Below are 22,866 nucleotides of genomic sequence, written 5' to 3' on the forward strand. Positions count from 1 at the left end.
TGGGAATAATGCCAAACCAGGGGACACACGAGGTGGGGGCAGAGAGAGACGGTGGCGACTAAGACGCCGAGCCCCTGGATCCAGCCGTGGCTGAAGCCGTCCGTTACATTCACCAACAAAGCCCTCTGACTGCTGAAGTCATTCTGAACTGGTTGCAGTTACTCACAAGCCAGTGACACCTGGCTGGCTCACACACGCAGCTCCCCCCAGTCAGGTGCTCCCACACGTGGGCACAGCTCGGAGAACCACCGCCCGCCCCTCCCACCAGACCCCTAAGCCAGACGGCGCCTCACGCCCCTCCACGTCCCCGCCACCGGGCAGAGTCTCGGCGGAACGGCGGCAGACAGCCGCAGCGAGGCCAACGCGTGACTCCCCCCAGGCCTGGGCCGTGGCCGGCTCCCCCCACCAGCCCCAGCCGCCCCCGGTTCCTCAGAAAGACTCACCTCCGTCTTATTCCTCGAGAGCACGCTGGAGTCGATCCGGCCCAGGGACATGTTCGGCAGGACAAGGTTGAGAACTTTAGCAGCGAAGACCTGGACACGAGGCGAGGCTACAGTTAGTGCCGTGGGACCCTCGCCCGGCCTACGTTCCACTAAGGAGAAGGACACCCCGACGGGGCATCAGCCGGGCCGATCCCAGGCAGGGCACCCAAGGGCCCCTGCTCGTCCCACCCAGATGGCCTCCCGGGTCTGGCTTCGGGCTGGGTGGGGGTGGCCGGGCGGGGACAGCAGGGGCCATCTGCTTCCTTGCTGCTCCCGATGTGTGCGGCCACCTCCCTGGACCACACCAGGCGGTGATCTAGAATTCCCTGCGGGAGCAGAAGCACCCAGGCACCCGAGCTGAGGCAGGACGCACCCTGATCAGAAGGCACCGTGATTGTCTCGGGGCAGGAACCACCACCAGGCCGAGCAGACGCAGGGCGGAGAGGGGCTGCACACAGCCGGCCTGTCCCTCAGCTGCCCACGGGGTCACCAAGGCGCCTCCACACAGTAGGCGCTTAACACAGGCTGCCCCAACGTGATCCGGACTGAGGCCCAGGCCGCCCCCGCGCCCACCCCCCAGAACTGCTGCTTATCCAAGAGACGTGTCAACCGGCTCGCGCGTCTGCTGGGGGAGCGGGGGCCGTTTCCGTTTCTGCAGATGCCCAGGGAGAGAGACGCTATTTCCAAGGTGAGCTGTGAAACGCTGAGATTAGACTCATGCTCAGAAAGCGGGGGGCGGCGAGTCCCAGGTCTGTGCGGCCGTCACAGGGCCGACGGGGGTGCCCCTTGGGACCAAGCGAGCGCGGGGTGTCGGCACGGTCCCAGGGGCTCTCCGTCTTCTGATCTCGACACAAACGCCCTGAGGGGAGGGCTGACCCTCATTTAAGAGACGACACAGGCTCAGCGCCACTGCCCGCGGCCGGCTGGACGGGGTGGACAGAGGCCTGGGTGCGGCCGCCCCCGGTTCCCGGTGACCGAGAGGCCTGAGCTCACCTGCTGTCCCCCCAGCACTGCTCCCTGAAAGCTCGCCTTCCTAGACCATCAGGAGCCTCACGACCTTGCGCACAGCTGGGCCCCAGATGGCCGGGGACCCATGGGGTGACCTCTGACCTCACGGCACCCCAGGCTCAGGCCCAGGCCTCATGCATGTGGACCAGCAGCCTCTACGTGCCGGGCGTTTGCCCACCCGGCCCCGAACACCCACGATCTAGCCTGGAGCCCCGCGTCAGGCCTCCAGCCACCTGCACCCATCGAAGCGTCATGGGCTGAACAGGACCCGCAGAGCAGGGTCAGGGGTCAAGCTGGGGCTGGGTCGGCCCCAGGGACGAGTACAAGCCGCGGAGGGCTGGAATTCCAGGAGGGAAGGGACTGGCTGCTTCTGAGCAGACAGGACGGCCTGTGGGTTCCTGGATTCGGGGCTCCTCTGCGGGCCTGACCCCAGGAGCTGAGATCTGTGCTTCCAAAGGCCAGAGTGTGTGAACGAGGCAGAAACACGGAGGTAAAGTGCCCTGGGCGCAGAGAGAGGGGGCACCCCGGACACCCCGCCTTCACCGGGGCCACCCCACGGGGGGTGGGCTTTCGGGGCGCGCCCCCCCCAGCGGTGGCCCAAGGGCGTCATGCGGGAAACGTAACGGGAGGCCCAGTCTGCTGAGCCGCTCCGAGGCTTCCTGCTCTTCCTGATGACCCGCCACAGCCCCCAGGACGCGGGGGCTGCGGGCCGACTCTGCACGTGCCCCCGTCACACCTGGGCCCCCGGGAGCCGCGTGCGATGGGACCAGGCCAGCTGCCCACCCCCCCGGCACGTCTCACTGCCTCGTCCAGCACGGCCTTTTCAGTTCGGCTGCCCCTTCACTCTCCCTCCCGGGACACCCGGCCGAGTCCTGGCGAGGACTGCCGCCTGGAGCTCCCGGTCTCCCCAGGAGCCCCGAGGTCTCCCCCCAAGCCCTGTTCCTCCCACCTGGCTACTGCACCCAGCTGCTCCCCCCATCGGGCCCCTCCCTTCCTGACAGTCAGCAGCACGGCTCCACGTGAGGCCGTGTCCCCGACCCCCACGGGCAGGACAGGGACAGGGCCACACCTGGCCCGCACGCTGCCCTTCCCAGGAGCCCAGGGTGAGAGAGGCGGGCGCCACCCAGACAGAGCTCTTCTAAACCAGCGGAGTGTGTTCTGGCCGCGCTTCCAACAAGGCTCAGTTGGGCAGAGACGAATCTCTGATGGCAGTAAGGTCACAGCTTAAAAAAAAACACCTGGGTGCCTCTTGGCCTGCTCCCCACAAAACCAGAGAAGGGGAAATGCCGTCTCAGGGGGGAGAAGCTCGGAACTGCCGCCCAGCACACGCTTTTTAAGGGTTGGCTTCTTTCTTTAGCCTTTTCATTAGGAAGAGAGAGAGAGTGGCTGACTTGTGACCAAGGAAGCTGGGGTTGAGGAGGGGCCCCGAGGTCCAGGGCGAGGAGGGAGGCGGGGGGCTGGAGAGAGCCCGCAGACCCCAGGCGGGGAGGATCAGTTTGTCCAGGTCACCGCTGATTGCTGCTGTCCTCTGCCCCAGCACCGTCCACCAAGAGAGTCCACGGCCACCGGGAGGAGGGGTGGGGCAGTGGCTCACCCACAGAGAAGCTGGCATCCGGGATACAATGGCTCTTACTGTCAACTGCAGCACTTCTTCCAAACTTTTTGGAGGCTCCTGCGGGCGCGTGGAGAGAGCCCCGGATCCCGCTCAGGACGGGGTGACCCGGCCACGGCCCCGGGAGGAGACCCCCACCCTCATTGTGAGGCCAGCGGGCTAAGGCAGGTCCATGCAGCTGCAGAGCCCCTCAGGGCACCTCAGCGCTCACGGCCCAAGGACAGCCTGGGAGCTGAGACCCCAGCCCTGGAGGAGGAGGCGCTGGAGACTCGAAGCTGGGCAGGCTTACATCTGACCTCTGGTTCGGAACCCAGAGAGCCTGTGGTCCTCAGTTTCTGTTTGGAAGGAAAGTTATGACCAACCTAGACAGCATATTAGAAGCCAGACACATCACTTTGCCGACAAAAGTCCGTCTAGTCAAAACTATGGCTTTTCCAGTCATGTATAGATGTGAGAGTTGGACCATAAAGAAAGCTGAACCCCAAAGAATTGATGCTTTTGAACTGTGGTGTTGGAGAAGACTCCTGAGAGTCCCTTGCACTGCAAGGAGATCCAACCAGTCCATCCTAAAGGAAATCAGTCCTGAATATTCACTGGAAGGACTGATGCTGAAGCTGAAACTCCAGTACTTTGGCCACCTGATGTGAAGAGCTGACTCACTGGGAAAGATCCTGATGCTGGGAAAGATTGAAGGCAGGAGGAGAAGGGGATGACAGAGGATGAGATGGCTGGATGGCATCACTCACCCGATGGACATGAGTTTGAGCAAGCTCTGGGAGTTGGTGATGGACAGGGAGGCCTGGCGTGCTGCAGTCCATGGGGTCGCAGAGTCGGACACGACTGAGCGACTCAATAACAACAAAAAAGTGCGGACAACCAAGTGAAGCTTGAAGGGCTGCCGGGAGGCGTCCTGACACCCGAATCCTCCAGGGAGCACCCTAATGGCCCCCAAAGGGGGCCCCCCGTGCGACTGGGGGGACGAGCAAACCCCGTGTCACTGAGTGGGGACTCCAGGAAGCAGGGGGAACCCCGACAATCTCAGCCTCGAAGAGGACCAGGTCCATGCCCGCGAGCAAGTGAGCGAGGAGCGTCCCTGGCCCATCCCTGGGCGCCCGTGGGTTAACGGCAGGCCCTCCCCTTTGAGTGCCGGGGGCCTGCACCGCGCCGTTATTGATTCCCCAGGTTCTAATGGCTCCGGGAGACCACTCTGAAGCTTCTGCAGCTGAGAGGCTTAACACGAGGAAGGTCACACACAACTGCTCGCTTCCACAGCAGTGCAGCGGGCTGGCCTGGGCGCAGGATGGCATAGCTGGGACAGAGCCCGGAGGATTCCTGGGGGCAGCGAGCGGGCACTGAGTGACCCCCAGGCGGACAGCAGGAAGCCTGTGTGCCTTAGGGTGGGACCAAGGCCTCTGGTGCACGCGGCGGCCGAGTTCAGGGGGCCAGGTCTCGAGCCAGCCACGCCCTAGCTCCCGGTCTAACTGTATCTGAGCTTGATGACCGGCCCTCCCCCGGCCCCTCCCGTGTTCTTTCCAGCCCCCCTGCTCCAGGGCCTTCCGGACTCCGGGGACTAAAAGCAGAAGAGCAACACCCAGATGGGAAGCTGATCCCCTGTGGTTTCGGGGGGAAAGGACGTCCCACCACGCCCACTGGCCAAGCCACAGCGCGCGCTGACCTTGAGTGAGACCGTGGCCTCGTCTCCCATCCGTGGCCCATGCACAGGGCGGTGACGGAGGGGAAGTCACCCGGGTCACACCAGGCACCGCCTGGCCTGGTGCCTCCAGGGTGGCGTATAGGAGCACGGGGCCGCTCCCGCATCTCCACCCGGGGCCCGGGGGACAGCCTCCGGCCAAGGGCAGACAGGGCCACATGGAGGACCACCCCAGCCCTCACTCGGGGCAGACGTCCAGGGCGACGCCGGGTTTTCCCGGAGAAAGAACGGGTCGGCCCGCAGCCACGCACGCGTGTCGCCCTGGGGGGTCAGGGTGCCGCACCAACAGGGGGGCGTGGGGACCCCGTGTCCCTGGGGCGGCTGCGCTGACCCTGACACCTGTCCTGGGGTCCAGGCTTGCTGTGTCTATAAACTCCCGCTTCCACCTGGATCTGAGTGCTGATGGGGTTCTCCCCGAATCATCCCCCGGCTGCACATACCCCAGCCGGCTGGAAGTGGGGCGGGAACCAGCTGTGCTGGGGCCGTGGGCGGGGGGCAGCCACCCTCCATGTGCCCGCCTGCGCTCCGAGGCCCCGGTGCGGCGAGCCGCTTTGTGAAGTCTCTCCGTTGGGACAATGAAACAGCGAAGAAGTCAGTGGCTCCGTTGCGTCTGACTCTGTGACCCTGTGGACTGTGGCCCCAGGCGCCTCTGTCCAGGGGATTCCCCAGGCAAGAATACCTGAGTGGGCAGCTGTGCCCTTCTCCAGGGGAACTTCCCGAGCCAGGGACTGAAGCGTGTCCCCTGCACGGCAGGCGGGTTCTTTACCATCTGAGTCGCCGGGGAAACCCATGGGGAACCGGCTGCCGTGAACACACCTCTGACCTGCCCAGGAGCCGCGCTCTGGGACGGGAATCACGGACCAGAACCCAGCTCTGCGCGCTGCACCTGGCAGCCTCGAGGCCCAGGGAAGGCCCCCCGCCCCGTCCACCTCGACCAGAAGGGGGTCTCCAGGAATCTGAGGTCCTGAAGATGGAGTCACTGGAAACCCAAGGACCAGCCAGGTTTCACCCGACCCACAGCGAGCCGCACGCACCCCGCCCCCACCCCGCCCCTGCAGGACGCTCTGTGACCTAGAGCCCCCCGAGTCTGAGGCTTCCTTCCGAAGCTGCCCAGGCGAGACGAGGCCAGAGAGTGGCCCCGGGCTCCCGCACGGCGGACGCGACGCCGACTCTGTGGTCAGGACTGCCCGACCCCCTAGGGCAGCGACAGGCCTCCCAGACGGGAGGGGGTGCCCTGGGCCCGGGGGCCGCGGGGACTCTCATGAATCCTGCCTAACAGCCGGGACCTGCATTCCCCTGCCCACAAGGACATCTGTCACCACCAGCTGGGAGAGGTCACGCCGCAGGCCTTGCCCGAGACTGGAAGGGGCACCGGGTGGCCTCCTGCTCGGGGCCCGGCTGCCCCCCACCCCCTGCCTCTGTGCCCTTCATCTGAAACCCCCAGGGTCCTGGGCTCCTCTCGGGGCCCTGGCGGCGGGCACGTCACCGCAGAAATCATGCACCGTCCCGTCTGGGGAGATGCCCTTGCGGGGGAGTGGACAGCCCTGGGGGGCAGGGGGTGGACCTGGGCAGCCGAGGGTCCTTTCCAAGCCCCGGGGTCCCGCGCGTAACTGCAGCCAGCGACCTCCCTGTCCCTGGGGTGAGGGCGGGAGCTGAGGGCATGATTCACGCGTGAGCCTGGCACACACCACCCAAACAAGTCACGAATGGAGCCCGCGGAGTGCCGTGGGAGCTCTGCCCGGAACCCCGGTCCTGCTCACTCTCTTATCTGACCAGGGACCTCGGACGGTCCGCCGCACGCTACGTGATCACGACCAGGAAGTGAGGGGGCCGGGAGACTGACCCCCCGGAGCCTCGCCTGGGAGTCTGTGAGTGAACCCATCCTCTAGGCAGTCCCGCCTCTGCCAGGCACTGAAATCCACTGGAGTTGATTTCAACAAGTTGGGGGCGATTTCCTTAGATGGGAGTAAAACTCAGAGGAGCTAGCTGTGTCTCCTCTTGGGAGACTCGAGTAAAGAGGTGCTCTCTGGCTGAGCCCTCAGAGAGGCCCCAGTTTCTCCTTGGCTCGGTCCAGCCCCGTTTCAAATTGCTGAGACTCTGTTTCCGCTGGATGCCCACCTGCAGGGCCGGGATCACGGCTGTGGCCCTGGGCTGCAGGAAACACCCCTGGTGCCGGGTCCCCAGGGGCCCACCGAGGCCTTGGGGCAGGGGCCTCTCCGCCCCGTCACGGACCACGAGGCAGTGGGTGTGCCGTGTCCTGCGAGGATGGCCCCCACCTCACTGCCCCCTCTGCTCCTCTGAGAGTCCTGAGCACTGGCTCGGGGGGTGGCAGCTGCCCCCCTGACCCCCGTGTCAGGAAGAGACTGACCAATGCTTGGGGAGACGCGGGGCTGGCCTGCCACCCTCACCGGGTCTCAAGTCTCTGAAACCTGGGCTCAGATCAGGTCAGGATCCCATATCCACGATCCGGCTGCGCCCAGGCCGTGCTTCCTCAAGGGGCAAAGCCCAGCCCAACCCACTGGGAGCACCACGAGGACCGTCACGGCCAGAAAAACGCCCCCAAGGAGCCACGTGGGTTAGAGTTGCATGCTCAGCCGTGGACAGCTGCGAGACCTTTCCTCCTCTGAATGTCCACCGAGAAACGTGCATGGACAGGAAGCCAGTTTTTTTTCTGTTTGTTTGGGGGAAAACCACACCTGACTTGAGAACTGACTGAATTCCGGCCACAACAATGCTCACTGCATCCAAACCTCGTCACGACAGTGGGAGAAGCCCCTTTGCCCCGGAGGCAAGCTGTGAGCGTATGCTCAGGGCCCGGGAGGCTTGCCGGGGCTCACGGAACAGGAGGTCCGCTTACCTTGAAAAGCGTCGCCGAGTCTGGATTGGCGACAACCAGTGGGGAGATGAGGACCATGCCGGAGAAGTGGCCCGGCCTCTCCGCGGCCGTGAGGATGGAGATCGCGCCACCCTACGGGAAGAGGGGGCGTGTGGTGGGCGTGGGCACCGTCGTGGATCCCCCAGGCCCAGAGCCCCTACCTTGGAACAGGCACCCTCAAATGCTGGGGGAACTGGACCCGCGATTACTCTATTACGCGTGTTTCCCCAGGGTTTTCCAAGCACAAATGTTTCAGGGGATGTAAATAAGGTTCCTGCTTGGGGGCTTGAAGGGCCACAATGACACATTTCTATTTCAAGTCAAAAGCTGGCAGCCCCCCAACTCATCCAGTCCGTCAGGCTTAATATGAGATTTAAAAAAAAAATCTGAGGATGATGAGAGATTGTTACACTTTTTGGGTTTTTTTTTCCCGGTTCAGTTAAAGGGCCTAGGAATCGAGGTTCCAAGAAAAATACTTAGTGGACATGGGAGCTGCTGAAGGCGGGTGGCCTTGGCTATTGACGAGGGAATCTGAACCAGGAGGTGAACTCCACACGCTCACGAGGGCCAGGCCGGGTGGTGGCCAGGCGGGGAGCGGGGGGAAGGTCCCCAGGGTGCAGAGTCCAGCAGCTCAAAGTCCTCTGCCGGCCCGCATGGCTGGGCGCCTAAAGGCAGGTCTGGGCTGAGTGCTGCCAGTTTGAAGAGACTCGATTTAAAGATCACAGATGATTTAAATATTCTGAGAGGAGTCTGTGTATTTAAAAGGCAAAAACGATCAGGAATGACCTTTAAGGACTGCGTGCCTGGGGACCCCTGTCCTACTGGGAACCGCGTGACTCTGAAACCGGCAGGAAGCGCTGTGCTTCCCTGACGGCGAACTGAGGGGCCCCACCCCAAAAAAGGGGAGCAGAGGTGACCCTGGGCCCTGACGGGAAGGAACGGGTGGGGCAGCCCTCCTCTGGGGCCGCCTCCGGGACGCCGACCCCAACTTGTTTCCTGAGCACAAACTTCCCAGGAGCCCCATGCCCAGCGTGTGCAGAGGGCGACCCCCCTCCATCCCCACCCGGGGGGACGCTGGGCTGGACCCAGGGGCCCCTCCGTGGTCTGCTCACCATGGAGTGGCCCAGGAGGAAGACGGGCAGCCCCGGGTGGTCCTTCTGCACGGCGTCCACATGCTGTAGCACGTCCCTGACGAAGACGTGGAAGTCGGACACCACCATCCTCTCACCCTCGCTCTGCCCGTGGCCGACTGGAAGGGAAGCGGGGCACAGAACCGGTCAGCAGGGGCAGCGCCCCCCGCCAAGCCCGGCGGCCTCCTCACGGAACGACCACCACTCTCCAGGGAGGACACCCCCCCCCCGACCCTCCCAAGCGTGCTCTCGAGTGTGCAAATTCTCCACCGCCCCCAAACCCGTTTTACAGGTTACGAAATGGAAGCACAGACAGGTTAAGGAATGTGCCCAAATCACACGGCCGGGAAGTGACTGTTCACGCAGCCAGGAGGCCTTCCCGCTGGCCACTTCCCAGGAAGAAAGCAGGACAGACACACGGAGTCCGGGTCCCACCGGAGCGGGACCCGGGAGGCCTGGGCGCCCCCAGCTCCTCGAGCCTCAGGCCGTGTGTTGGAGTGCCAGTGTGTCAGCGGGTGAAGGCCGCATCGCGTCCCCTCCCCGCCACCTTCTGGGGACGAGGAGGGGACAGACGCGCACCAGCCTAGGGGCGCCAGAAACACTCTCCGCGAGGCGGCAGCAGAACCAGGCCGCGCTGCCTCCCTCCTGGGTGTTACCCTCCGCCTGACCCGAGCTGTTCATTTCCCCGAGTCCTTTCTGAGGGTCCCTCCACGCCCGCCTCTCTGAGGGATGCCGGTCGCCATGGAAACTGGGTGATGTGAGCGTTTGCAAAGTGCAGAAGAGGAGGCACAAGGATGCACGTTGAGCACGCCTGCCCGAAGCCCCTCGGCCGCCTCTGCCTGGAGGGGCTGTGACTGAGCCCCCCAGCCCACGGACAGAAAAGGGTGGCTTGCAGTGGCTGGAAGCTGGGCCGCCCAGACCCTGATTCGGAACCCTCCATGAGGCCAGACCACAGCCCCTGTGCTCTGCTCTGTCCCCCACGTGTGTCTGCCCACCGCTGCCCAGCCCACCCGCCTCTGACCACCCGGAGAGCCCTCCCATCACCTTCTCAGCGGCAGGCCCAGCCCCTTAAGCTCGTTTTTCCTTCTAACGGAGCTAAGACATGCCGTCGTCACGACGCTGCAGCACACATTTCCGCACACATTCCGCACCGCCGTGCGACCGTCGCCGCGTCCCCCCAGAACCTTTCCATCACCCCCAAGCTGAAACCGCGTGCCGCCTGCCATGGGCTGGACCCCCGCCCCCAATCCACACGCTGACACCCCACACCCACAGCGCAGGAGGGGGCTGGATTTGCAAACATGGTCTTTCAAGAGGTGATTAAGCTGCCCCCAACCAACAGCAACCCACTCCAGTATCCTTGCCTGGAAAATCCCATGGACCGAGGAGCCTGGTGGGCTGCAGCCCATGGGGTCGCAGAGTCAGGCACAACTGAGCTAACAGCATCCCGTCCGCCTGGTGTCCTTGTAAGAAGAGAGTAAGACATGGACATGCAGGGGGACGGCGAGAGGGGAGGCGGGGAGGAGACAGCCGTCTGCACGCCTGGGAGACAGGCCTTGGGAGGAGCCAGCTGGGTTGACAGCTTCATCTCGGATTCCCAGCCTCCAGAACGTTCAGGAAATAAATTCCTACCCTTAATGTCGCTCAGTCTATAGTAGTTTGCTATCCAAGCCGCCCAAAGTACCCGCTAAACAATAATCCTCAGCCCACTCCCCCGACCTGAGAATATAGTTCAGTAACGATGTGGACAGAGCATCACGTTTAAAGTCCAAAGTATTGTGTGCCTGTGTCACTAATCGATACACGATTAGATTAATTTCAAAATAAATTTGTTGTTTACAACTATAAATTTTGCTGTTTCATCTTCCAGTTTAATTCTCCTGATTATGTAAACATTTACCTGGTACAAGAGTTAGAAAAATAAAAACAGATCCATTCAGTGACGTCTCACTTCTGCTCCTGTTCCCCATGGCTGATCATCTTATATTGTCTGTCTTCCCTCCAAAGCATTTCTTCTTGCAAAAATAAGAAAATATCTATCTATCCATATTTCCCCCCCTTTTTTCCTTTTACATAAAAGGTAGCATGCTACAGATCCAGCCTATTCTACGCCAGGTTTTCTCAGTTTTAACAGAGTCTGGAGATGACTTCAGACGGCACGCAGACGGAGAGCTCCTCGTCTGTCTGAGGGCTCCTCGTGTGGGTGAACCACAGTCCACTGCAGCCATCTCTTGCCAAAACCGCGTGTGTGACATCCATCCCTGTTCACCAAACCGCTGACCGAACCGCATCACTGGGGATGCTTCTTCCACCTTCAAGAACGCGCGCCTCCAGGGTACACGTCCGGGGCAGGTGTGCTTGGCCGAAAGGTGCCCGCAGATGCTGTTTCGGCGGGTTGACATCGTCCACTCGTCCACGGGGGGCGTGCGGGGTTGAATCTACCAGCCTCCCAGCAAAGCACGTCACTCTGTGTTTGGATTCTCGCCCGTAAGACAGAGGGGAACGTGCCAGTCAAACATCTTCTCATATTTTAAGGGGAACTTGTGTTTCTTTCCCGGTAAACTGAGAACGCCTGCCTTTGCTGTTTGTCTTTTTCTATTGAGGTTTCGCATTTCTTGATATTTAGGAGCTCTGTGTACACGAGGTGGTCATCTGTCCTTCAAGTTGATGTCGTGTTTAGCTATGGAAGATTTTTGAGAAAATGGTCCATCTTTTCTTTCCATGGCTTCTGAATTTTGGTTCTCAGTTATAAAGGCCTTCTCTGCTCCTGGGGTATCAGGAGCTCAGCACTTTCTCTGGCTCCGTTCCTTGGCGGGGGTAACACACACACAGCCTAAGGTTCGCAGCAGCCCCCTGTGAGCGCGCCACTCAGGGCCGGCAGGCGCATTCGCAGAGCTGGGCAGCTGGCCACCATCGTCCCCAGACGCGGCTTCGCTCTCCACACACGCATCCTGACCCAGCCGCAGCTTGTCGGGATACGTGGTGTGAGACACAGCTCCCTGGCCTGGGGCTTCTTTCCTTCTTAAAACCGAGGTGACGCTCACACCACCGACCAGGGGCCACTGTCAAGTGACCCAACTCGGGGGCATTTCACACATTCCCAGTGCCGTCCAACCGCCTCGATCAGGTTCCAAACTGCAGACACGCATTGACTGTCTTAGCAGCTTTCACGAAGCCGCCCGTCACCCTGGCACGGAGTGGTGGCGTCATTCACAGGAAGCTTCCTTTCCCGCGTGCATCTGGCCCGTCTCTGGGTTTCTGCACCGTCCTGCTGGTCGGCCTATGCACAGGCCAGCCCCGCACTGAAGCATGGCGGCATGCGCCCACCCCGCCCGGCTTCTTAGGCTGGGAGGGAGCCCCGAGACCCACCTGCAGTCCTGGCGCTCCCGGAATCTGTCCCCGCCACACAGCCGCGAGTTGCCCCCGCGCCAGGGGGTTGCGAGTTGCCACATGCCAGGTCTCTGTCTCAGGTGCGCTGATTAGGGGTCCCCTCTCCCCCAGCACCGCCCCTTCCCCGTGACCCGAGGGCACTGCGAGCTGGGGGCACATGGCTCTGCTGGGGGACTGGGCTGTGAGCCAATGGCATCGTCCACCTGGGACCTCGGCAGGAGGCTGGGCACGCACGTGCCTGCAAGCCAGGCCGCCTTCAGACCCAGGATCTCCTTTCATTGGTCTGCACGCTCCTCCGGCTCCTCGTGACGGCCTGGCCGGGGGCAGCTGCCAGCTTTACACCTGCCGAAATGAACTGCAGCCTCTCGTCCCACGACGGCCACCCATCACTGCGGCAAGTTCATCTGATGAGGCATTTCCATTCCTACCACAGGGATGGAGCGGCAGGGCTGTGTTTGCAATTAACACTCCCTTCCTCATATGTTCTAAGAGAAAGAACCTTACCACAGGCCTTGATCCAGCATATTTTTGGCTTTGTTTACCCCGATTCTGCTATGTTCTATGTTTTTGTTAAATCCTCTGTATTTTGACGCCTTACCATCTGGTTGAAGCTGACCCTGGAAGGACTGCTGCTCCCAAGGTTAGCAAATTTCTGGACACGGGAAAGAACTGACTCATGAGCTGGGCTGTCACACGCAAACCAACCAGTCCAGAGCCCACCTCCCTGGCCAGGCACAGTCCTGTCACCCAGGCCCACGGACCTGACAACCAGAGGCAGCCCCAGGCCCCTCAGCCCACTGACTGTACCCAAACCAGCCCATCCTCACCCTGCTCACCCCACCTCACCGTTCCTTCTCGAAGACACTGCAGCAAAGCCTCCTGTCCACTCCCCCCGCCTGCCCCTGCCGGCGGTCCAGCCCCGGTGCCTCGCTGAGCGGCCCCGAGCGGTCCTGCTCCTGGTTCTGGGGATCTTTGAGTATAATAAACTCTGCCTCCTGGAGGTCATTTCCGCGCGTCTCCTGATCAAAACCTGATCAGATTTTGACTCCACAAAACCTGATTCCAGCCCCTGTCCCCGTAGTACACAGTAGCACTGCCCCCCACGCACGGTGAGCACCCGAGCCTTCGGGGATGTTTCAGTAATCCCTGTCCCTGTCTCATGCAGAACACTTCTCCCTCCAAGTGATCTGGTGGCACCACGCGCTAAAGACCGAGGACCCGTCCAGAAAGGCGGGGCTCCCGCTAACCCTGGGACCGGGGGAAACGAGCGTCCGACTCCCCTCTTCTCAGGGAGCCTGTTCTACTTGGGACGCCTTCTCTTACAGATGGAAGAGCTGGGGAAACGCAACCTTGAGTAAGCAGAGACGGAGCATAAAAACCAGTCATGACAAAGCCTGGTGCTGATGTGGTGGGCTGGAATCCGCACAGCCTGTTCCCAGGGTTCATTTCACTGATCCTCACCACTCTACAAATTACCTATGAATTCTCCCCCATTTTCTGGCTGAGAAAACTGACCCTCAGACAGACTGGTGGGAGCTCACCTCCCGATGAGTTAGAGGCTGGCCACGGACTTGAGCGCTGGGTTCAGACCCCAAATCTCACGCTTCTGCTGCCCTCAGGCGGGGCTGACCCGGGGACGCACAGTCCCAGAGGCCGCCTGCCACACGGCGGGGACCGGCTCGGTGCCTCTGGGTCCTCCCTTCTGCCCCCAAATCGACCTTGGACATTCCTATCGTTACCATCAGGGCGAGATGCGCCTGTAATTGAAAACACAGGCCACTGAGCGCAGGCCGGCAGGGCAAGCCCGAAGGACGAGATGTCTCCACTGGGCATCAGCACACGGGCTCCCAGCTTCACCATTCTCCCTCACAGGGGACGCACCACATCTCTGGTGAGGGTCTGCAGCAGGACCCCGACGGCTGACCACACGCTGCACTGGAGGGTCTGGACAAGCTGAATTCTCTCCCCACTGCTCACCTCTTCTCCTCCAGACGTGCCACGCAGATGGAATTTTCTGGATGGACCCAGGCCCTGGGAACGTCCAACCAGGCAGAGGACGGACTCCTGTCCACCCCACAAGGCTGCAGCCCTGGCTTCCTGGCCGGCCCACAGGAGGCCAGCAGGAGACAGGCGTGGGCTCTTGCAGGACATGTGGCTCAGCACCGAGACAGATGGTCACTGTGGCCCCTCCGGCCTCGAGACCCGCAGGACTGGACGGGAGGAGCCTCGCGTGGGGTCACGCCACACGGACCCAGAGGGGCATGCAGCCGCTCGGTAGAGCGCCAGCACAACCCAGCCTGGTGAGGGGCAGAGAGGGCACCCAGCTGAGCCGTGGGTCCGAATCTAAAGGGAGTCACTAGCCCATCTACGGCACCGGACTGCCACTTTGGAAGACAGCCTGCATCTCACAGGTTTGAAATTCCATCCTTTGCAGCCAGCGGTTCCATCCCCAGGCGGTCATACACCCAGGAGAAAGCCCTGGGCGGCAGCGGGAGACGGGACAACACTGTTCCCCGAAGCCTACTGTCACAGCTGGAGAATGGGCTCACTGCAGCAAAGGGGTCATTCGACAGCAGGGGATAATGAAGACGGAAGCTCACAGGTAGCAACTGCATGCTGCTGGCAGACTGCAGCCACGAAATTAAGAGACGCTCGCTCCTTGAAAGAAAAGCTACGACCAACCTGGACAGCATGTTAAAAAGCAGAGATATCACTTTGCCAACAAAGGTCCATCTAGTCAAGGCTATGGTTTTCCAGTGGTCATGTATGGATGTGAGAGTTGTACCATAAAGAAAGCTGAGCGCCGAAGAATGGATGCTTTGAACATCCACTGGTGGTGTTGGAGAAGACTCTTGCGAGTCCCTTGGACTGCAAGGAGATCCAACCAGTCCATCCTAAAGGAAATCAGTCCTGGGTGTTCATTGGAAGGACTGATGCTGAAGCTGAAGCTCCAATACTTTGGCCACCTGATGTGAAGAGCTGACTCACTGGAAAAGACCCTGATGCTGGGAAAGATTGAAGGCAGGAGGAGACGGGGATGACAGAGGATGAGATTGTTGGATGGCATCACCAGCTCAATGGACATGAGTTTGAGCAAGCTCTGGGAGTTGGTGATGGACAGGGAGGCCTGATGTGCTGCAGTCCACAGGGTCGCAAAGAGTCGGACACGACTGAGCAAATGAACAGCGACATGCAGCGACATGGATGAACCTTAGAAATGAAATACAAACTGAAACGGGCAAGGAAGTTGTTCGAGTTTGGCCCGTGCAGGGGGGCCTGGGTTCAATCCCCAGTCAGGGCACTAGATCGCACATGCGGCAACCCGGATCCTGTGTGTGGCAGCTAAGACCCAGCATAGCTAAAATCAAAAAGAAAAAACATTTGCATTAAAAAAGAAACAAGCAAGGAAATGAAACAAATTTTCAGATGCTCGTTCGGCACTGGCCACCAGTCCGTCTGTAAAACTGGGGACGTCACCTCGCCACCTCATGAAGCTGGTGCAGATACATGAACCAGGACACACACCTGGCACGCGGTGGGTCCCCACCCACAATGGCCTCCGCATCCTCTTCTCCACGCACAGTCTTGGGGAGAAAACCCCCAAGTTGTCTTGGTGTTCATGATCTTCCCCTCAGAGATTCTTCTGCCTGTTTAATCTGTATTCCTCCTCGCCAGCATCCTCTGCATAACCATGGCTTTCTTTCTAACTGAAAATAAGTCTAACATCTAACAGACCCTTTTTTCTTCAAAACAGTAAGCTGCTCTGCTGGGTCCGAGCGGAGGATGGAAGCTCCCACGTGGTACGTGACAGCCGTGTGGAGCTTCTGAAATCCACGGGAAAATGTGGAACCTGGGCAGCCCAAGTCCAACCTCTCCTGAAACGCTAACAAATGTGTGCTTCTAAAAGCAAAAGAGGCGGCTGCCTTGGTGCCTGCATGTTCACTCGGTCATGTCCGATTCTCTGCAGCCCCGTGGACTGTAGCCCGCCAGGCCTCTCTGCCCATGGGATTCTCGAGGTAAGAATACTACAGTAGGTAGCCATGCCCTCCTCCAGGGGGGTCTTCCTGACTCAGGGGCTGAACCCGGATCTTCTGCATTGCAGGCAGATTCTTTACCATCTGGGCTAGCAGGGAAGCCCAGCCAAGCCCATGCAACCACAACCACTAAGCCTGTGTGCTATAGAGCTTGTGCTCTGTAACAGGAGAGGTCCCCGCGTGAGGAGCCCATGAGCTGCAGTGAAGACCCAGCGCAGCTGAAAGCAAATAAGCAAATAAATAAAAAGCAAAGGAGGTCGGCCGTGGGGAAGTGACCTGCCTTAGAAAAGAGAACAAGGACTTCCCCGGTGGTCCGTTGGCTAAGATTCCGCACTTCCAGTGCAGGAAGTTCAAGTTCCATCCCTGGTCAGGGACCTAGAACCCATGAGCTGCCACTGAAACCCGGAGCAGTGAAATCAATTTACAAGAAAGAAAAGCCCAGATCCCTCTCTCCAAGATGGGAGACGTTGGGCAGTTAATGTTTAGGAAGTGGGCCTCTCAAAGCTTTGGAGACGTCAGCAACTAACACCAGCTTCAGTCAGGACCTCCTTTCGGAAAAGGCAGGAGGTAGTCAGCGTTTCTCAACCGCAGGGAGTCAACGGAAGTGACCGCAGGTCAAGCGCACAAGAAAAATGGCTCCTCTGCCCTGAACCGGGGCCAGCTCTGCACGCTGAGGCTGAGGCAGGGCCCGGGGGGATGCCCTCCCACATGTGGGTGCTGAGCCAACGCTCCTGCAAGTTCAAACTCAGCTACGATGCCAGGAGGGGGGCGGGGGCAGAGGCTGCGATCCAGCCTCGGGGTCCCCCCCACCCGTGTGGCCAGAGCGACGCCCGAGGCGGGGGAGGCCTTGGGCAGAAGCCACCTGCGGGAGGCGGGCGTCCAGCTGGCCCTGACCGTGGGCCCGCGTGAAGGGTCAGAGACGGGCCCTCTGGGGGCCGTGCAGCTCGGTTCCCAGCAGAGGACCGAGCTCAGTCCCGGGGGGACCAGGCAGGCGGTGGTGGCGGGGAACCCTGCCAAGGGAGCTGAGCCCCTGACACCGCGGGGGCGGGATGACCACGGAGCGGGTGGCGGCCGCGGGGGCGGGATGACCACGGAGCGGGTCTCGGCCGCGGGGGCGGGATGACCACAGAGCGGGTGGCGGCCGCGAGGCGAGGGTGTAAACGCACCAAGGTGAAAATTACGCAGAAACCCGCGCTAGCACGCAAGTCCCAGGAGGCAGTGTTGAAAACAAGTTCTGGGGCGGCGCCGTGTGGAGTGAACAGAACCCCGGGACCCGCTGGCCTGAATTTCAAGTCTGACTTAAACAGCACAGCCCTGCGTCCTTGCTGCGGTGACAGAAGCTGCATGTGGTCACGGCGGGTTACCTGGGAAAAGCCAGGAGGTGTCAGCGGAGGCGGGTGTGGGCCCAGGGACAGCTCGGGATCGGGCATCCTGGACCGAACCCGGTCCCCACAGGTGAGGCCTCCTGCAGGGTTCCGACCCCCCAGGGCCCCGCAGAGCGGGCGTGCCCTCCTCGGACTGTGGGCAAGATGAACCAAGACCACCCACATCAAGTGTGCAGGCCTGGGTTGCGCACAAAGTGGACAGCAAACATTAGTTGTGAAGATGACAAAAAAAATGTTTTTAAAGCAACAGGAACTTCCTTGGTGGCCCAGTGGCTGGGAACCCGTGTTCCCGACGCGGGCCACCCGGGCTCAGTCCCTGGTCGGGGACTCACGAGGTCCCGCATGCTGCAACTAAGGCCTGGCACAGCCAAACAAATGATTTCTAATTACTTAAAACATTTTTTTAAATAAAAAAGCAATAAACCAGCCCTGCCCTCACCAAGCAGAAGTAAACGCAGTGCAGGTCTGGCCTCATCTCCGTGATGGCCAAAGGGAACTGTGCCAGCTGCCCTGCGACCCCCCCAGGACACACGCGTCCTTGGAAAGAAAGAGCTCAGGTTCTGAGGGGCGCCTCCACTGTCACCCCTGATGTCCTTGAGGACACACACGACCACGCGTCTCCTCCCGAGCCCCGGGGGCCCCGTCCTGTCTGTGCTGCTGTCTCAGCTGGCATGGCCTCCTGGCTCCTCTCGGCCAGCCCGCGTTCTCCCAGACAAGACAAAGCCACCCGCTCAGCAATGACTGTTCTCTGCTGGCGGAGACTGACGCAGGGACCCCCGGGGGCCTCAGAGAGCGGCAGAAGGTCCTGGGGGAGGTGGCCACAAGCGTCCCCTGGCCAGGGCAGTTGGGGAGTGTGACCAGGCTCCTTGCTCACTCAACACCCTCATCCCCCATCCAGGGCGTATGTGTCAGGATGGAGCTGGGGAGAAAGACAGTCTTGCAGCTGACAAGCGTCCTCTCAGGGGCCACTACATGAAGAGGGCAGAAGCTGACCGTTTCAACTGGACAAACACGTCCCAGTTACCTGCTAGGGTCCAGTCTTGGCTAGGCTCTGTGGCTTTGGGGGGGAAGTGATTTTTCACTCAACGCCTGGAATACATGAATTAGTTCCCCCACACTGACATGTAATTTGTAACTTACACTGCATGATACACTGTCAGGGGATCGAATCAGAACTCACATTGCTCTCAATGGCAGGGCACTGAGGTCGTCGACAATCTTTGCTATTCTAAATAGCACTGAGATGAACAACTTTTCACAGATGCTTACAGAATTGTTAGGATAAACTTGCCAAATCGGGATTTCTAGATTGAAAGATACGACTATTTTGGGGTGTCCTCATTTATAGACTCGACAATGCTCTCCAACTCGAGAATTTCCGTGGTCCCCAGCCAAGCACGGAAGTGTGGATTTCATCACATCCTTGTCAGCCCAGCGAGTTACAGCTCTGTCTTTATTTCAGGAGGTATCACAAACCCACGCACTTCCCATTTTGGTACTTTGCTTCCAGGTAAAAACCCTACAGAAGGCTACTGTTTGGGGCTGGAGAACGTGCCATCAGATGTTTTTCTCTCCTTTCTCTAGGGCAACTGATTTGTCTGCCTTTGGTAGGGAGACAGCCACAGAACACAGGCCTGACCCAAACAATGGTTCGTAAGATAAGCGAGGCTGAGCAAGCTGGGAGTCCTGACTGCTGGGAGGACTTCTGCGAAAGCTCGAAAGGAGACGTGATGGAAAAGCTCACATCTCAGGGCCAGCAGGTTTCCCCCAGACCGTTCTGCGCCTCCTGCTTCCCGTCTCCCCCCCTTGCTCTGAGGGAAAGAGGAAGCCAGTTTCTCCATAGATGCTCCCGACTTCAGCCTGCAACGTGACCGGCTGTTCAGAATTCAGCATCACGGTTTCAAAGTCCACTTTCAGGGGATCTTCCCCAGGGATTGAACTTCCCCAGGGAAGAATCCGCCTGCCAACGCAGGAGACCCAGGTTCAATCCCTGGGTGGAAAAGATCCCCTGAAGAAGGAAATGGCCACCCACGCCAGTAGTCTTGCCTGGAGAATCCCATGGACAGAGGAGCCTGGTGGGCTACCGTCTATGGGGGTCACAAAGAGTTGGACACGACTGAGCGACTAACTCTTTCAAGGCCCTTCATTTCGAACGAAGGTCTGGCTTGTTTTCTGCACTCCCGAGACGTCTGACAGCAGAAACCCCATAAGCAGCAGTGTTTCAAGCTGAAGGGTAAGGACAGGAGACCAAAGACGATTAAAAGCAGAAGAACTGCACCCTTAAGCTAAGAGGTGCCGTGTTCGGTCGTCACCGCCGACACACCGCACAAATGCTAGAAACGCCCCTCTTAGTTTCAGAGCAGACAGCGTGGGACAGAGGACTGTGAGAGGCCCAGGGCAGAGGGACCGCAGGGCGCAGAGCAGGCCGGACAGAACCGGCTGCTGCCCCGCTGGCGGGCGCCCGTCCCCGAACGGACAGGGAGTGAGCACCGTGCGATCGGGAGGTTCCGCTCCCGACTCTCACCCTCTAGAAAGCGTGCAGACGGCAGAGAGGCCGAGACTGCAGCCTGCTGGCCTGGAACACACCTTATTTCCCTCAACAAAAGCCACTTTTTTCCTCTTCCGTTAGCGGACGGTCCAGGCTTCCATCATGGACACTTGGAGCGACGCGCTTTCGCCCCCCAGTGCCCGCCGCATGAGCGCCCCTGGATGGCAGGAGAAAGGGGGTTCCCGCAGCATCCACGCGCAGGCTCGAAGGCAGGAGGACGTCGAGACAGAAATTAATTTCTCTCCTAATTGACAACAGCTTGAAAAAAGGTATAAGGATGCCAGGATTCAGCATATGGGCTATGGAAACACATCTCGGCTCGGAATTTTTTTTTTTTTGAGCTGTTACAACAACATGCTTTATAATGTAACCAGCTAAGAGGCGGTTAACGGTGTAGCATTTTAGAAATAATGCATTCTCGGGATTTCATATTTAGAAGGTTTATTTGAAAACATCCTCCTCTCCACTGCATAAATAAGAGGAAACAGCATGACAAAAAGTGTCATAACTATGGTTCTCGGCATCTAGCGAGACGATCTCCCTTTTGCATCAGCGGTAGGATGGCTGCACGGGGCTGGGTCCTCCTGGGATCAGCCACCCCTCCTTGGGGTCATGTTCCTTTTCCATCTCATGAGCGGGCGGGGCTCTGGGTGATGCCGGTGAGCCAGAGTCACCCAGAAAGGCCAGACCTTTCCCCCAGATCTTGATGGAGGCTGAACACACACACACACAGAGAAAGAGCCTGAGGTTCACAGGCAGCAGCTGCAGGGCGGGAGAGGCGTTGGCACAGAAATTCCAGGATGCGATGAGATCAAGAGATAAATGTTTCTTTCTCGACAAAGAAACAGGATGCCCGGCCGATTCCCAGCAGCGCTGGAGGCAAACTCCACCAGGTCAGCAGTCCCAGGGCGTGAAACTTCAGGAAAGGGTTTAATGTCAAAACAACAAGACTTCATAGAAGGTCCAAGGGACGGGCAATAGTTCAGACCAGGCAGGGTCCCAACCTGGCCCAGTTTCACAGACACTCCATTTTTAAACACCGTCTCTGTGACCTTAGGCTCGTCGTCACTCTTGTTAGACAGTGGATGAGACGGTGATTCTGACGCATGTTCTCCTCGGCTCTGTGAACACTCGACTGCAGAGTTTCTGGAGGAAGGACATGAACGTCGGCGCCAGGTCTGGGTTTGAACCCGGCGGCATCTGGCCGTGAGCTTGGCCATGGACCCGCCTCACGGCTGTGGTCCTCATTGTCCCCTCGGTGAAAATCGCCCCGGTTCCAGCAGGTGCTGCTGGGCGATTAAACGAGGCGGTGGGTCCAAGAGGCAGTCGCGTTGTCGGCCAGCAGACATTGCTGCTCTTCTTCCGTGCCTCGTGTTTCGACCTCACAGTGGTGATTCCAGGAACAGAAGAGCCGTCCAGGGATGTGTGGGTCCCAGCAAAGGTCTACCCTCTCCCCCACGGCGCCCCTCACCTGTGCAGCTGGTGGGACCACCCGCCTGACCCTCCCTGCCCGCTCAGCCCTGCCGGGGAGTCGGACCCCAGCCCCGCACTCCTCGCTGAGCAACACTCAGGCTCCCTGACCGCACGCACTCGAGCCCCGGGCCTCTTCCAGCCCAGGGGTCTGCACACCGCCCGCCAGGTCTGCACATCAGCCGCGGGGTCTGCGCGCCGCCCGCGGGGTCTGCGCGCCAGCCGCCGGGTCTGCGCGCCGCCCGCCGGGTCTGCGGGCCTCGGGGGTACACGTGCCTGCCCCTGCCCTGCCTCTTCACTTTTCCCGGGAGGGGTCTGCAAACCTGAGGGCACCTGCAAACCTCGCACCCCAGGAGCGAGTGACCTCGGGGTGTGAGCGGGGCCCCAGGGCGCCTCCCTCCGACGGCCCGAGCCCACGGAAGGCCAGCAGGAGGCCGCGCCCCAGGCCCCAGTGCTCCATCCTCCCCCAGCTCCAGGCCCCACACACGCGCTCTGGGATCTCTCCCTGCCCGGGCGCTCAGCCCTCCGGCACCCTGTGCGCCCCCAGGAGGCCCGCGCTTCTCCCTGTTCCCCCGGGGCCCCGGGACCGGCATCGGCACATGACGATGCTCTGACGGCCTCACCCCCAGGGCCGCGCCCGGAGACAGGCTGGGGGGCCGGAGCCTCGAGTCCCAGCCGCACCTCAGGGAAGCGGGGGCTGCGGGGAGCCAGAGGTTGAGGTCGCTAACGAGGGGCTCCCCCCAGGTCAACCGGCAGGCCCACGGGGACTGAGCGAGGTCCCGAGTCCAGCCCGAGCGAGAGGGGTCCTCAGGGCTTTGCCGGAGAGAAGGCCTCGGAGACAAGGGGGCCAGCACAGTGCGCTGGGCCCGGTCTAGGAGTCCAGGCTCCGGCCTGCCCGCCGCCTGCTGGGCGGCCCCGAGCAGGACGTTCGCCCTCTCTGGGCCCGTGGGCGGCCCCTTCCCCAGTGCAGCCCAGGACACGGCCCCCAGTCTGTGCCCGTCAGCTTCCACTGGCCGCACTCACTCTTCACACCTGCAGAAGCAACTCGGGGAAAAGCAGAGAGGAGAGCAAAGGCCGAGGGCAGAGAGCACGCCCCGGGGCGGGGACGGGAGCAGGACCCAGGGACACGTCGGGGACAGCTGTCCACTCCTGGCTCAGTTATCTCCACACACACACAGACACAGTCACATATACACAGAGACACACACGTACACAGACACA

The 22,866-nt window shown here is 60.6% G+C and overlaps 1 protein-coding gene across 11 annotated transcripts in view; it reads right to left on the reverse strand.

Annotated features, from left to right (window-relative positions):
* Nucleotides 1–22,866, reverse strand: part of MGLL (monoglyceride lipase) — an 86,737-nt gene that overhangs the window by 11,564 nt on the left and 52,307 nt on the right. For 8 of the 11 annotated variants that reach the window (XM_043441891.1, XM_043441890.1, XM_043441892.1 and 5 more), the window contains 4 exons: nucleotides 8,801–8,937; nucleotides 7,671–7,781; nucleotides 3,085–3,162; nucleotides 444–533 (listed from right to left, as the gene is read on the reverse strand). In XM_043441891.1, coding sequence (XP_043297826.1) covers nucleotides 444–533; nucleotides 3,085–3,162; nucleotides 7,671–7,781; nucleotides 8,801–8,937 — 416 coding nt within the window. The remainder of the gene's footprint in view (nucleotides 1–443; nucleotides 534–3,084; nucleotides 3,163–7,670; nucleotides 7,782–8,800; nucleotides 8,938–22,866) is intronic. The other 3 variants (XM_043441893.1, XM_043441894.1, XM_043441887.1) reach the window with 1 other exon arrangement.

Source organism: Cervus canadensis, chromosome 22 (assembly GCF_019320065.1).
Source record: "Cervus canadensis isolate Bull #8, Minnesota chromosome 22, ASM1932006v1, whole genome shotgun sequence".
Lineage (NCBI taxonomy): Eukaryota > Metazoa > Chordata > Mammalia > Artiodactyla > Cervidae > Cervus > Cervus canadensis.